General features: G+C 45.3%; 1 protein-coding gene across 1 annotated transcript in view; it reads right to left on the bottom strand.

The window, feature by feature from the left end:
- Positions 1–14,939, bottom strand: part of inpp4b (inositol polyphosphate-4-phosphatase type II B) — a 613,166-nt gene that overhangs the window by 225,058 nt on the left and 373,169 nt on the right. The window contains 1 exon segment of the mRNA XM_055647772.1: positions 13,329–13,445. Within this exon segment, the coding sequence (XP_055503747.1) occupies positions 13,329–13,445 (117 nt within the window).

The following is a 14,939-nucleotide window of genomic DNA, read 5'->3' as shown; positions in this document are numbered from 1 at the left end:
TTTAGTTTTTCTGGGAGGCATGATAATATTCTAGAAATATATATCTATATTTTTTCCTTTTTTTAAATAAATATCAAAGTACCATCTCACAATAGAAAAGCTAACATTTTGTCTGCAACCAATTGCAGACTCCAATTTACAACATTGTTGTACTTGCCTTCAGAGTGCTGGACAGATTTACCACCAACATTTGGTTCATTGAATTTATTTGAAGAATATGAAGAGCAGGAAGATGATCACTTGAGCAGGACCACAGAAATGTTGTTATGTTGATTTGAATACAGTGACTCTGATCTGAAGTCCCTCGCTCCTTTATCCTACATGTATGGAGCAGAGTAAGGAAGTGGGGCCAGTCTATCAAGGCAGAAAGGCATACCGACAAGCAGCCTCAAGTTATAGAACAGTGTAACACAAGAACAGGCCCTTCAGCCCACAATCTCAAGATGTCCAGTCTATCTCTAATCTACCTGCACATAAACCATATCCCTCCATTCCCTGCATATCCATATGCCTATCCAAAAGCCTTTCAAATATCACTATTTTATCTGCCTGTACCACCAACCCTGGCAGCACATTCCAGGCACGCACCACCCTCTGGTAAAAACGTTGTATACATCTCCTTTACATTTTAATGTTGTAATATGACATCTTCATATGGCCTCCTCCTGCACCTATTTTCTATGATTCTATGTCTTTAAAAACCTTGTCACTGATCCCGTTTGAAAAACTATATATAATGTGTTATTATTTGGATTTTTTTTTAAATGTATCTGCTTCAGCTTGGTCGGGTCTTTGAATGTGTGGAATATCATATCAAGACAAATCTTATGCCATCTCACATTAGCTCAGAAGTACTTCCCAGATAACTTAAGCAAACAAATTAGAACTGGATATTTCCTGGACAAGGGGTCACAGCTTAAGGATAAGGGGGAAATCCTTTAAAACCGAGATGAGAAGAACTTTTTTCACACAGAGAGTGGTGAATCTCTGGAACTCTCTGCCGCAGAGGGTAGTTGAGGCCAGTTCATTGGCTATATTTAAGAGGGAGTTAGATGTGGCCCTTGTGGCTAAAGGGGATCAGGGGGTATGGAGAGAAGGCAGGTACGGGATACTGAGTTGGATGATCAGCCATGATCATATTGAATGGCGGTGCAGGCTCGAAGGGCCGAATGGCCTACTCCTGCACCTAATTTCTATGTTTCTATATATTTATATACTTTTCAATTCCCCATCCCAAAGATACTGAAGACCAACCTATGCCATGTTTAAATCGGGGTAAGATAATGTTGCTAACGCAAAAATAACATTCCAGTCTGCTCAGCTAAGTTCCCCCGCGGTGAACAGCTTTACAAATGTATACTTTTAAATCAAGCATTACCTGCTGCAGAATCTCCCTGTGAATAGAATGTTTGAAAAAACTATTTTGTTATTGTACAAAAATGGCAAGTGTCAGCAATGCAAAGTATTTATGCAATGCCCTTTGCCAAAACGGCAAAATATTTACCCACAATTAGTTCCAGTGCATATCCATGTGCTGAAATAACAATTTAGCATGCGGATGAAAGTTTCACTGTGGTGTCAAGAAATTCAGGAAGTCACCGGACTAGATATAATTTCTTGTTACAAAAGGCGCATTATACATGTGAGGAGCCATATCAGCTGTTTTGTCTAGTTCCTTTATTGAATTTCATGCAATAAAATAGGTCGAGCAGACACACGTGCACACAAGACACTTTCCTCCACTAGCTCTGTATTTGCAAAGTTAGAAAAGGGAAACGGACAGGTTGCAAATTGTGGGAGATTGGGGCAGTGAGTATGCAAGGCATTGGAGGGGGGGGGGGGGGGGGGGGGGGGGGGGGTAGGTTGGAGGAGTCACTTCATAAACTGCTGGAGGGAATGTGACAAAATCAGGCTAAAAGTTGGGAAAAATGGGTTGTAGCCGAAGAGGTGATCAGAGAGCTCAAACTAAATCAGCAAGGGTACAGCATTCACACATGCACACACAGATACACACATGCACACACAGAAATACACGCACACATGCACACACACACACACAGATACACACACACGCACACAGACACACACATATACACAGACACACACACACACGCACACACACATACACACACAGATACACACACACACACACCCACACACACACACACACACACACACACACACACACACACACACACACACACACACAGAACTACACGCACACACACACACACACACCACACACAGATACACACATGCACACACAGAAATACACGCACACACACACACACACATACACACATACACACACACGCACAGATATACACACACACACACAGATACACACATGCACACACAGAAATACACGCACACACACACACACACACACACAGATACACACATGTACACACAGAAATACACGCACACATACGCACACACACACACACACACACACACACACACACACACACACACACACACACACACACACACACACACACACACACACAGTAGCACCTTCCCTGCATTGAAGGACTCAGCTGACATTAGTAATAGCACGTTAGATAAAGTACACGGAGACATTATGTTGCATGGCCACATTTCCTGGTCACAATTATCAAGCTGCTTTTATTGCTCTTTAGAATGTAAAGGATAATATTCCAATTGTGTTTTGGATGATTCTACATCATGATATAGCTGCCATTTGACGTGGTCTAAGTGTAATGATCTGAGTATTATTCGCACAGTGTAAAGCTAGGAGTAGCAGAGGTTGAATGACACATGGTTTTATCCATTCTGTGCACAAGTAGTTGAAATTGGAATATAAACATCAAACTCAGTGCTGACTATCTAATATTTTGTCATTGGGAAACTTGCATATATTGCTGGCTACCGAGTTAGCTGATTTATTAATGAGCGATTGAACAACTGAGGTTCAGCCTAATTTCTTTTTGGGCATCCCTAATTGCTTCCTTCTGATTAGATAATATACCAATTACTTATTTCTTCCACCACATAAACAATTTCCTAACCAGGTTAGTACTTTTTTTCGAATCTGAAAGCCTCTTCCACATGAGTGCTCAATGAAGAGCTGATGCAAGTCCATTTAAGCTATATTCACACACACTCCCCCGACTACTGTTTGAACACTACGACGAGGTTTATTCAAGCATGAGCTACCCTTTGCAAATATACAAATATAAGATCTCCCCACTCGACTCAAATGAATTTTATATGCTTAGCCACACTATCCTTTATTAGATTTTAATAACCTCCTTCACAATAGATGTCTGATAAACATACCCATTGGTTTCTAATTTCTCTCTTTAACCTTTAGATAATGGAGTTACTTGTTCAGTTTTGCAAAGTAAAAGGACCATTTCCTGATCCATTTGAGCTTTGGATGATTATGACTGCAAGAAATGCCACTGCAGTACCTATTAACTTTTTAACGGTGAGATGGAAATCATAAGGCATCTGTTCAGTCTGTTTCATTCCAATATGATTGTTTTCTTGTATCAATGTGGAATGGCGTCACGGAGTTAGTGATATCGAGCTGCCAATAGCTTTGGATGCCCGACAATCTTATAAATAAACTGACAACTGCAACAAGTGGAAGTTAAATACACAATGCAGGAGCAATAAAGTGAGTTCGGTATTCCAATAAATGCAAGGAATCATGGGATTTGTCAAAGGTCATTCGTGAAAAAAAAGCGAATGCTGCGCTGCTTAAACTGTGTATAAATTGTTAACTATTCTATCAATGAATTAATCTAGAATTCTGTCAACTCAATAGCTTCCTTCCTTGTTCTGCTGTTCACCCACCACTTACACAGTCTCAGTTCTAGTTCAGATGATTCATCTGCAATTACGAGTTCTTCAAAAAGTTAAAGAATTAATTATTTTCATTTAATCCTTACTTTGTTTGTTACTGGAATAAGAAAATATGATGTGTTTGAAACATTTTCTTATCTTTATTCATAATTTTATTTGTAAAGATATATTTAAACTGAGGCAGCTCCGGCAACGACTCCCGACCGAATTGCGGGGTTGAAGGCGACCCGGAGCGGGGCCTTACATCGCCCGGCGTGGCTTTAACGGGCACGGGACTTGCCAGCGCCCACCGGGGGCTTTGACATCGGGAGAAGAATGGAGAGCAGGGAAGAGACAAGACTTTGCCTTCCATCACAGTGAGGAGGAGATTCACTGTGATGGATGTTTGTGTAAATTGTGTTAAGTGTGTGTCTTGGTTCTTTTCTTGTTGTGTGGCTGCAGAAACCAAATTTTGTTTGAACTTCATTTGAGGTTCAAATGACAATAAGCGGTATTGTATTGTATACAGGCGGTGCGAATGTACCGTTAAGGCAGGGGTCAGCAACCTACGGCCCGCGGGACGAACCCGGCTCGTAACCCAAAATCATCCGGCCCGCAGGCGTATTTTTCTAGTGACCAGAATGTTGTTTTTGCCTTCAGTGGGACTTTGCCCAGAGTTGTCCCAGTGCTCGGGCAAGGCAGCTCTGCGGGATGGTTTTGACTGGGATGGTTTTACATTGTGAAGTTCACTGTGTGTGAGTTATTGATCAGAGTGGACACCCGCTCTTGTGGACACTGTGTCTAACTGTGGAGTTTGTCACAGACAGATTCCACCGCCCGTTGGTCAATAATTGGAGCGATCTCCTGAACCAGTGGCCGCGGATCTACCAACGTGTGTTCTTTGCGAACTGAACTCACTGTGGAATGAATCCATTAATGGAGCCACTCTGCTGCCGGATTGTAAGTTGTCCCTGCCTTCCCCCTGGAACCCTCCTCGTGCCCATCAGATGCCGAGTTCCCAGAACCCAGGTTAAACGTGGCCAGTCATGGTTAAGTCTGTGAAACTGGCCCCATCAGAGACTGCGGGCAGGAGTAAGGAAAGAAAGGGCCATTCCGCCTATTATAGCGGGTGGCCGTTCGTGAGGAGGGTGAGAGGGAGATTGGAGTGTGGGGGGGAGAGATTTAATTTCCAGCGGCATGTAAACGATGAACCCACAAAGAATCAGAATCAGAATCAGAATCAAATTTATTTGTCATTTGGACCCCTGGAGGTCCAAACGAAATGCCGTTTCTGCAGCCATACATAACACACACAAATAGACCCCAGACACAACATAATTACATTTAACATAAACATCCATCACATAACTGTGATGGAGGCAAATAAACTTCTCTCTCCACTGCACTCTCCCCCCCCCCCGCTGTCAGAGTCAAAGTCATGGCCCCCGGCTGGCAATGGCGATTGTCCCGCGGCCATTATAGCCACGCCGGGTGGTGCGAGGTCGCACACCGGGTCTTGATGTTGGAGCCCCCGGTGTGCGCTCGCAAAGTCCGCAGCCATTCCAGCCGCGCGGGGCAGTGGTGTCAGGCCCCGCTCCAGGAGCTCTTCAACCCCGCAACTCGGGCGGGAGGAGTCGCCGCCGCAGAAGCCCCGAAAAGCGGTCTCCCCCTAGGGAGCCGTGGGCTCGGCGCCGTCGTCCACAGACCTGTAGAGAGCCTCCGACTCCGGCAGCAGCAGCAGCACCAGCAGCACCAGCAGCAGCAGCAGCAGCAGCAGCACCAGCAGCAACAGCAGCACCAGCAACAACACCAGCAGCAGCACCAGCAGCAACAGCACCAGCAGCAGCACCAGCAGCAGCAGCAGCGGCAACGCTCCTCCACCGCTCCGGACCCGGCAGCCCCACGACGTTGACGGTGAGTCGACACCCGAGTCCCCGGCTTCTTCCGGTTGGAGGCCGCTCCTCGTTGCGGCCTCAACGACGACTGAGACCCGACGAGAAAAGGTCGGGTCTCAGTGCAGGGAGAGATTCAAAAAGTTTCCCCCTCCCTCCCACCCCACCCCCCCCCCCCCCACACACACACCCCAACATAAAATAACAAACACTACATGAAAACACAGACAAAAAATAATAAAAACGCGGACAGGCTGCAGAGGCCGCTGCTGGCCAGAGCCGCGCCGCCTACCGGCAAAGGTTGACTCTGCAACAGCAGTAGCGAGAGCGAGAGTCTTTTTCAACAGTTTGAGCTAAAAAAATAAATCCCGGAGCGTCCTACATACTGCCGCTGATAAAGTTCCATTACTAAACCACAACGAGTGAACAAATACAAATATATCACAAAAACTGTCAACGTTTGTTTGCTGAAGTTCTTGCCAGGCACACCAATAACTGCAATGAGCGTATAACTGTATACCAGTGTCTCAAACTAACTGCTATGTTCAGTAGATATAATATTGCTTAAAGCTCTGAAGCATAAAGCAGCAAAACATCGAAGCATAAAAAAATTAAAACTACAAAATCATTGAAGTTTCGTACAAATGAACCATAGATACATCTAGTTAATAATTTTGACAGCGGTATTTTCTCTCCCCGAACGAGCAAAACTGGAAAATACGGATTTGACGCAGGTCTGTATACATGCAGAAGCTCAGCTGGCGAGAATGTTCATCGCAAATGACCTATGACCTGGGCATGCGCAGTTGAAATACCGAACTTGCTTATTCAGGGCGACAGGTGGAGAGAAGGAATGGGCGATGTTTTGGGTCGAGACCCTTCTTCAGACTGATGTCGGGGGAGTGGGGCTGACAAGATAGAATGTAGTCGGAGACAATAAGACTGGTGGGAGAACTGGGAAAGGGGAGGGGATAGAGAGAGAGAGAGAAAGCAAGGACAACTGCTACAAGTGTGTTGAGTGACTGCTTAATATTGTTGCAACATAACAATGTTTATATAATGTTGTTCAAGAAGGAACTGCAGATGCTGGAAGCTCGAAGGTAGACAAAAATGCTGGAGAAATTCAGCGGGTGCAGCAGCATCTATGGAGCGAAGGAAATAGGCAATGTTTCGGGCCAAAACCCTTCTTCAGACTGATGGGGGGTGGATGTTTATATAATGATAGTTTTCAAGTGAGCGATGAAATAGAATTCATACCCATACAGCACAATCGAACTGAATAGTTTTACCCAGTATAATAACAGCTGATAGATTTCAGAATTATGAAGGTAGACAAAAATGCTGGAGAAACTCAGCGGGTGCAGCAGCATCTATGGAGCGAAGGAAATAGGCAACGTTTTGGGCCAAAAACCCAAAGGAAATAGGCAACGTTTCGGGTCGAAACCCAAAGGGTTTCGGCCCGAAACGTTGCCTATTTCCTTCGCTCCATAGATGCTGCTGCACCCGCTGAGTTTCTCCAGCATTTTTGTCTACCTTTGATTTTCCAGCATCTGCAGTTCCTTCTTAAAAACTCAGAATTATGAAGGCAGTGTGAAGGTAACAAGGCAAATTGACAACACATTTCAGGGAACCATCAACCTCCCATTATGGAACCAAATGACAATTTTATCAATTTGATGCACCAAACACAGTGCCAGAGAGGTGCAAGCGGTAGAGGTGCTGCCTTACAGTGAATGCAGCGCCGCAGACCCGGGTTCGATCCCGACTACGGGTGCTGTCTGTACGGAGTTTGTACGTTCACCCCGTGACCGTGTGGGTTTTCTCCGAGATCTTCGGTTTCCTCACACACTCCAAAGACGTTCAAGTTTGTGGGTTACTTGACTTGGTATAACTGTACGAATGTAAAATTGCCCCCAGTGTGGGCGCAGGATAATGTAAAGGGCCTGTCCCACTTACGCAAATTATGCGATCTCGTGGTCGTTGAGGCGTACGGGCGCCGTAAGGACGCGCGGGGCCAAACCACTTAGAAGTGCGGGGCTGGTCCCGACCTCACGCCAACGGCCTGTCGGCACGCAGGCGCATTGCGGTCGTACTCAACGTCTTGAAGGCGTACGCAGTGTCTTGACGACGTATGCCTAGCGCGTGGCGTTGCGTGATGACGTCACCGCCCGACGCCGTGCGACGCCCAAATTCAGTCGGCCCGCCTCCTGCCCAGCTGATTGGTAAGCACGACGCAAATGACGTCACGCGCGTACTTAGTGCGAACTGGTTGTGGTCCGCGGCAGCTCCGGCCGCTTCCGGCCGACTGGCTGTGGCCGTGCAACACCGGGCAACGCTGGGCGAGTTGGGCACCGCCAGTGAATAACAGGACAGGTAGACCAGTCTGCACGCCGGCCACTGACAGAAGAGACTAATCTGCGCAGGCGCGGTTTGTAAGATTTTCACACCTTAATAACTTTGAAACTAAAATTTAAAAAAAAAACCAAACTGTTGGCGGGGCGGTGTGGATAGAAAGCAGGCACGGGTTACTGATTGTGGATAATCAGCCATGATCACAATGAATGGCGGTGCTGGCTCGAGGGGCCAAATGGCCTCCTCCTGCACCTATTGTCTATGTTTCTATGTTTCTATGAATATTATGTTTCAACTTTACAAACTATTGGTGAAGTTGCATTTGCAGTACTGTACAGTCTTGTCACCCTGATATAACAGGGACAATGATGAAACTAGACAGGATACAAGAAGGATTTACAAGGATGTTACCAGGACCAGAGGGTTTGACGTCCAAGGAGAAGTTGGATCGGCTGCGGCTCATTTTCCTGGAGAGGAGGAGGCTGAGAAAGGCCTTGTAGAAGCATATAAAATAATAGTCCTTTTCCCAGAATAGTGGTCTAAAACTAGGGAGCATAAATAGGTGTAAGGTGAGAGGGGAACGTTTTCACACAGAGGCTGGTCTGTTTGCAGAACGAGCCTTCACAGGGAGTGATACACAGGTACATTTACGACATTTAAAAGACACTTGGACAGATACATCGATAGGAAAGGTTTAGAGAGAACTCTCTGCCACAGAGGGTAGTTGAGGCCAGTTCATTGGCTATATTTAAGAGGGAGTTAGATGTGGCCCTTGTGGCTAAGGGAATCAGAGGGTATGGAGAAAAGGCAGGTATGGGATACTGAGTTGGATGATCAGCCATGATCATATTAAATGGCGGTGCAGGCTCGAAGGGCCGAATGGCCTACTCCTGCACCTAATTTCTATGTTTCTATGTTTCTATATGGAGACATAAGGAACTGCAGAAAAGGACATGTTTTAGAAACATAGAAACATAGAAACTAGGTGCAGGAGTAGGCCATTCGGCCCTTCGAGCCTGCACCGCCATTTAATATGATCATGGCTGATCATCCAACTCAGTATCCCATACCTGCCTTTTCTCCATACCCTCTGATCCCCTTGGCCACATCTAACTCCCTCTTAAATATAGCCAATGAACAGGCCTCAACTACCCTCTGTGGCAGAGAGTTCCAGAGATTCACCACTCTCTGTGTGAAAAAAAGCTCTCCTCATCTCGGTTTTAAAGGATTTCCCCCTTATCCTTAAGCTGTGACCCCTTGTCCTGGACTTCCCCAACATCGGAAACAATCTTCCTGCATCTAGCCTGTCCAACCCCTTAAGAATTGTGTAAGTTTCTATAAGATCCCCTCTCAATCTCCTAAACTCTAGAGAGTATAAACCAAGTCTATCCAGTCTTTCTTCATAAGACAGTCCTGACATCCCAGGAATCAGTCTGGTGAACCTTCTCTGCACTCCCTCTATGGCAATAATGTCCTTCCTCAGATTTGGAGAGCAAAACTGCACGCAATACTCCAGGTGTGGTCTCACCAAGACCCTGTACAACTGCAGTAGAACCTCCCTGCTCCTATACTCAAATCCTCTTGCTATGAAAGCCAACATGCCATTCGCTTTCTTTACTGCCTGCTGCACCTGCATGCCTACCTTCAATGACTGGTGTACCATGACACCCAGGTCTCGCTGCATCTCCCCCTTTCCCAATCGGCCACCGTTTAGATAATAATCTGCTTTCCCGTTTTTTCCAGAGATGATGCCTGACTCGCTGAGTTGCTCCAGCACTTTGTGTCATTTTTGGAGTGATATGGGTCAGGGTCAAACAAAGCAGACAAATTCAGTTAGGCAATTTGGCCAGCATGGACAAGTTGGGCTGAAGGGCCTGTTTCTGTGCTGTCTTCTTCTTCTTGCGAATGAAACATAAATAAACCAAAGGAATAGTTAGATCTGGTGCCGGGTGGGTGTTGAGCAGCCAGGTTGTTGCCTCTGTTGGCGTCAATGTCTGCCAGGCCCTGACACAGCTCCATGTGGTGGGTGGTAGAGCGGGCACCCAGAGATGACATGGTTGGCTGTCTGTTGCTCTGCTCCACATTCACAGGCTGGGCTCTGGCGGAGGGAGTCCCCATCTCCACACGCGGGCATTGAAACGCCCAACTAAGTCTGTTGAGTTTCAGCCATCCACGCTCCTCTGGGGAGCTCAGACTGTGGACAACCTTTATCTGGTGAGGATATGTAGCTGAGTAAAGGAGATGAGGTTGCCTTCTGTGCTGTATAACTCACAGAGTCATAGAGTGGTACAGGCACATCTGCCCAACTTGCCCATATGTCCCAGCTACACTAGTCCCACCTACAAACTGTCCTATCCATGGACCTGTCCACCTGTTTCTTAAATGTTGCGATAGTCCCAGCCTCAACTACCTCCTCTGGCAGCTTGTTCCATTCCCTCACCACCCTTTGGTTGAAAAAGTTACTCCTCAGATTCCTGTTTAATCTTTACCCCTTCACCGTAAACCTATGTCCTCGGGTCCTGGATTCACCTACTCTGGGCAAGAGGCTCTGTGCATCTACCCAATATATTCCTCTCATTCAATTCAATTCAATTCAACTTTAATGTCATTGCACAGATACAAGTATGGGTACAACGAAATGCAGTTTAGCGTCAGTCCGTAGTAATAGTGCAATATAGAAATAAAACTACAGAATAAGCAAACAATGTGGACGGAGAGACTGGAGAAATCTATCGGTGGGACTCCGAGTACAGCAATGTGATAGTGTTGTTGTAGAAGCTGTTCCTCATCCTACTAGTACGAGACCTGAGGCTCCTGTACCACCTCCCTGATGGGAGGAGGGCAAACAGTCCATGGTTGGGGTGTGAGGGGTTTTGCCAGCCCGTCTCAGACACCGTTTTCGGTGGAGGGCATCCATGGCAGGGAGCGGGGCACCGATGATGTACTGCGCGGTTTTCACCACCCGTTGTAGTGCCTTCCTGTCCGCTACGGTACAGCTGCTGTACCATACCGTGAAGCAGGTGGTCAGGATGCTTTCGATGGTACAGCGGTAAAAGTTGGTCAGGATCTGGGGGCACAGGTGGGCTTTCTTGAGCCTCCTCAGGAAGTAAAGGCACTTGATCAGCTTGGAGGTGTTGAGGGACCAGGACAGATCCTCCGAGATGTGTACCCCGAGGAATTTATAGCTGGAGACGCGCTCCACCTCAGTCCCGTTTATATGGATGGGGGTATGTCTGCCCCCTCTGATCTTCCTGAAGTCAACAATAATTTCCTTCGTCTTCTTGGAGTTGTGGACGAGGTTATTGATGGCACACCAGGCTGTCAGGTGCTGGACCTCATCCCTGTAGGTTGACTAGACGTTGTCACTGATCAGTCCCACCACCGTGGTGTCATCAACAAATTTAATGATGGCGTTGGAGTCATTCTTAGTGATGCAGGTGTAATTTTATACACCTCTATAAGATCACCCCTCATCCTTCTGCGCTCCAGGGAATAGTCCCAACTCAATGACTTTAATTCCTGACAACCCAGCAAAATAAAATGAAATTGGGAATATTTACCATATAGTAATGAGGATGGTTTTCACTCTGACTATAGTATTAAAACAGCAACATGCACAGCTCCAGATGAGAGATCAGAGCTGCTGTGTTTTATCCTGCTAGATTCCGGCTAGATTCATGAGCAGCAGGTCACAGCCTTAAAGAATTCTCTCCTGGCAGCCACAAAACAGCAGCATAAAAGCTTGTAATCGGGGTTAGAGGGCCAAGAGTCCTCAGGCAATTAGAGATCCAGAATATCTGAGCTGTGCTTGACTTTGAAAATATGCAATTAGCTTTCTGAGAGCCACTTCTGAGAGGCTAATGCGACAAGTACGTACAGAATTTAAAACTCTCACAAACCATAATGCAGTGACATCCCAGTCGAGAGCCTTTAATCCATTTTTCGTCAGTAACGTGCTGTGGAAGTTGCACTTTGTTTGACTGAGAGTTGAAAACAATGCTCGTGAGTTGCTCATTATTACTCCAAATTGTGTCAATGAGCCAGAGGCTGGTTCTTTGCACACATTAATAATACCATCGCACACAGGGATGATACCACACAAACATCAGGCAGTCTAAGGTGAATTGCCCTGGATGAAACTAGTCGATTTTTTTCAGAGATGTTTTTTTAAAATATTAAAACATGAGGAAAAATGTTTTTTTTTTAATATCTGATTTACACATAACAAACATGAGAGGGTGTAGTTTTCCTGGCAGGAATTGAACCCATTTATGCAAGTATTTAATACTTGATCATTTTCTAGTCAATTGCAGCCAGTAGGTAAATCTCGGCAGATGCTTACTTCCCTGTTAGATGCGCTCGGCCAGATAAAAAGCTTTACCATCATCAAACACACATCTAATGACATCTGTCCCGTGTTTAACGCCCGTTTCTAAGGTACTCCAATTTCTCAACAAAGATTTTTTCCAACCAGAAGCTTCAGCACAACAAACATGAGCATTTTATGACAAGGGCACAAGTCTGATGCTGTCTTCTTCATCAAAATGAAATCGACAAATGTTTATCTTTAGAATAAGCAATGCTTGAATAGTTTACAATTAAATTCGATGTTCACATTGATTCAGTTTTCTCCATAATCAAAGAACATCATCCATGATTCAGATTCAGATTTGATCTTTATTGTCATTGTACAGTGTACAGTACAGAGACAACGAAATGCAGTTAGCATCTCACCCAGAAGAGAGAACATAGAATAATGAGCAGTAATATATATATATATATATATGTACAACAGTTGTAGTAATGCAATTTTTCTGGGGGAAGGAGTGTCTGGGGTGACTGGCAAACACCGAGGAGCAGAGTTAAGTTGTGTTCCTGAACCTGCTGGAGACCTGTAGCGCCTCCCGGATGGGAGGAGGGTAAACAGTCCATGGTTGGGGTGAGAGAAGTCCCGTGCTTAATATGTTTTCATGATGTGATTACTAATATGTTTTCATGATGCGATTACTAATGCTTGACAAGATAGCTGCACAATATTAAGTACAAAGGATCACTACAGAGACTAAATTGTACTAGATTGCCTCTCATCTGATGTGCTGTTCCATATATACACCACAATCTGTCCACTTAATGCAGTGGTGTAAACTACCAGCAGAGTAATTGCATATTTACAGTCTGATGGTTTTTAAAAATTACCATACATTTTTCAGGCTTCATTTTATTTAAATTGAGGATGTCTGTTTATCAATAAAAAAAGAGTTGAATACTCACGGTGTCTTGGGACTTCTCTTTGACATCGTAGACTGTTAGTTTCACCCGCGTCTCTTCATAAATTGGATAGCCCGGTGGGAAAGCAGCACCAGTCAAAAACACGGGGTCCCTTGTTCCCTGTGTGCCACAAGCAAACAGGCCTGTCTGAGTATGCGAACAGCTGTGCACGGGGCAGCATAGAAACAAATGACAGATGAAGGAATCAAAAATAAAAATGCAGCCTTTAAAAAGCTGCCTCTCGATCAATGGCAACTAAACCAGGGAAAGCTGCCCAGTATTAACAGCATTACCTCCCGTCATTATTGATTCACGACCACCCAAAAACCCACCATTAATCAAAACAGCCATTTACTATGTGTTCCGTGGTGTTGTTACATCATTTTTGTTCCAAAATGTCATTTCTCTCAATGTTCTTTTAAATACACTTTACATTAATAATACATTTGGAACAGATCCACTTACTTACTCACTCAGTGTAATTGCTATTTTGTCACTGCGGTATCAATCTCAGCACTCACAGGAGATATTCCATCATGTTATGCCTCCCCTTTACTAAGGGGCAATGTTGATATTAGAATTCCAATTGCACCCACTGCACTCCTCCTGCCTGTTGCTGGTGCAGCTGCCGTTCTAATTTTAACTGCTATGGAAAAAGGCTTATCTCTATAGTTAGAAAGTTAGGTCAGTTTCTTTGAAAGATTCAGTAAATGGAGTTTAGCATCTGACTGGAGAAAATCTCAAGGCATGTGATCATGAGGGCTATTACTACACTAATATACTACTTTCAGCTTCCTCATTTGTGAAACCAACTTCCAACATATCATATCACCGAGTAGTGCAACATCATTTGTCCATTGTGAAGGCAATGATCCAAAACGCAATCAGATGGCCCCATAGCAGAAGTGTCCAGGTCGCGGGGCTGGAAACTGGATGTATCCCAAGCTAATTCTGCTACCACCATCATCTATAGCGACCAGTGATGGCTCCCACTGATTGCCGCCAGATGCCTGCGTCCTTTTCAGGATGGACTATCACAGCAAGGTCAACATTTGTAACAAGATGGTCACTACTATCTAAATGGCATCAAGTTGGGAAAAGGGGAAGTACAACGGGATCTGGGGGTCCTTGTTCATCAGTCTATGAAAGCAAGCATGCAGGTACAGCAGGCAGTGAAGAAAGCGAATGGCATGTTGGCCTTTATAACACGAGGAATCAAATATAGGAACAAAGAGGTCCTTCTGTAGTTGTACAGAGCCCTAGTGAGACCACACCTGGAGTATTGTGTGCAGTTTTGGTCCCCTAATTTGAGGAAGGACATTCTTGCTATTGAGGGAGTGCAGCGTAGGTTTACAAGGTTAATTCCCGGGATGGCGGGACTGTCATAAGCTGAGAGAATGGAGCAGCTGGGCTTGTACACTCTGGAGTTTAGAAGGATGAGAGGGTATCTCATTGAAACATATAAGATTGTTAAGGGCTTGGACACGCTAGAGGCAGGACACATGTTCCCGATGTTGGGGGAGTCCAGAACCAGGGGCCACAGTTTCAAGAATAAGGAGTAAGCCATTTAGAACGGAGATGAGGAAACACTTTTTCTCATAGAGAGAGTCTGTG

The sequence above is a fragment of the Leucoraja erinacea genome, chromosome 1 (genome assembly GCF_028641065.1).
Source record: "Leucoraja erinacea ecotype New England chromosome 1, Leri_hhj_1, whole genome shotgun sequence".
Classification (NCBI taxonomy): Eukaryota; Metazoa; Chordata; class Chondrichthyes; order Rajiformes; family Rajidae; genus Leucoraja; species Leucoraja erinaceus.
The sequence above is the reverse complement of the archived record's forward strand: the minus strand, read 5'-3'. Positions and strand labels throughout refer to the sequence as shown.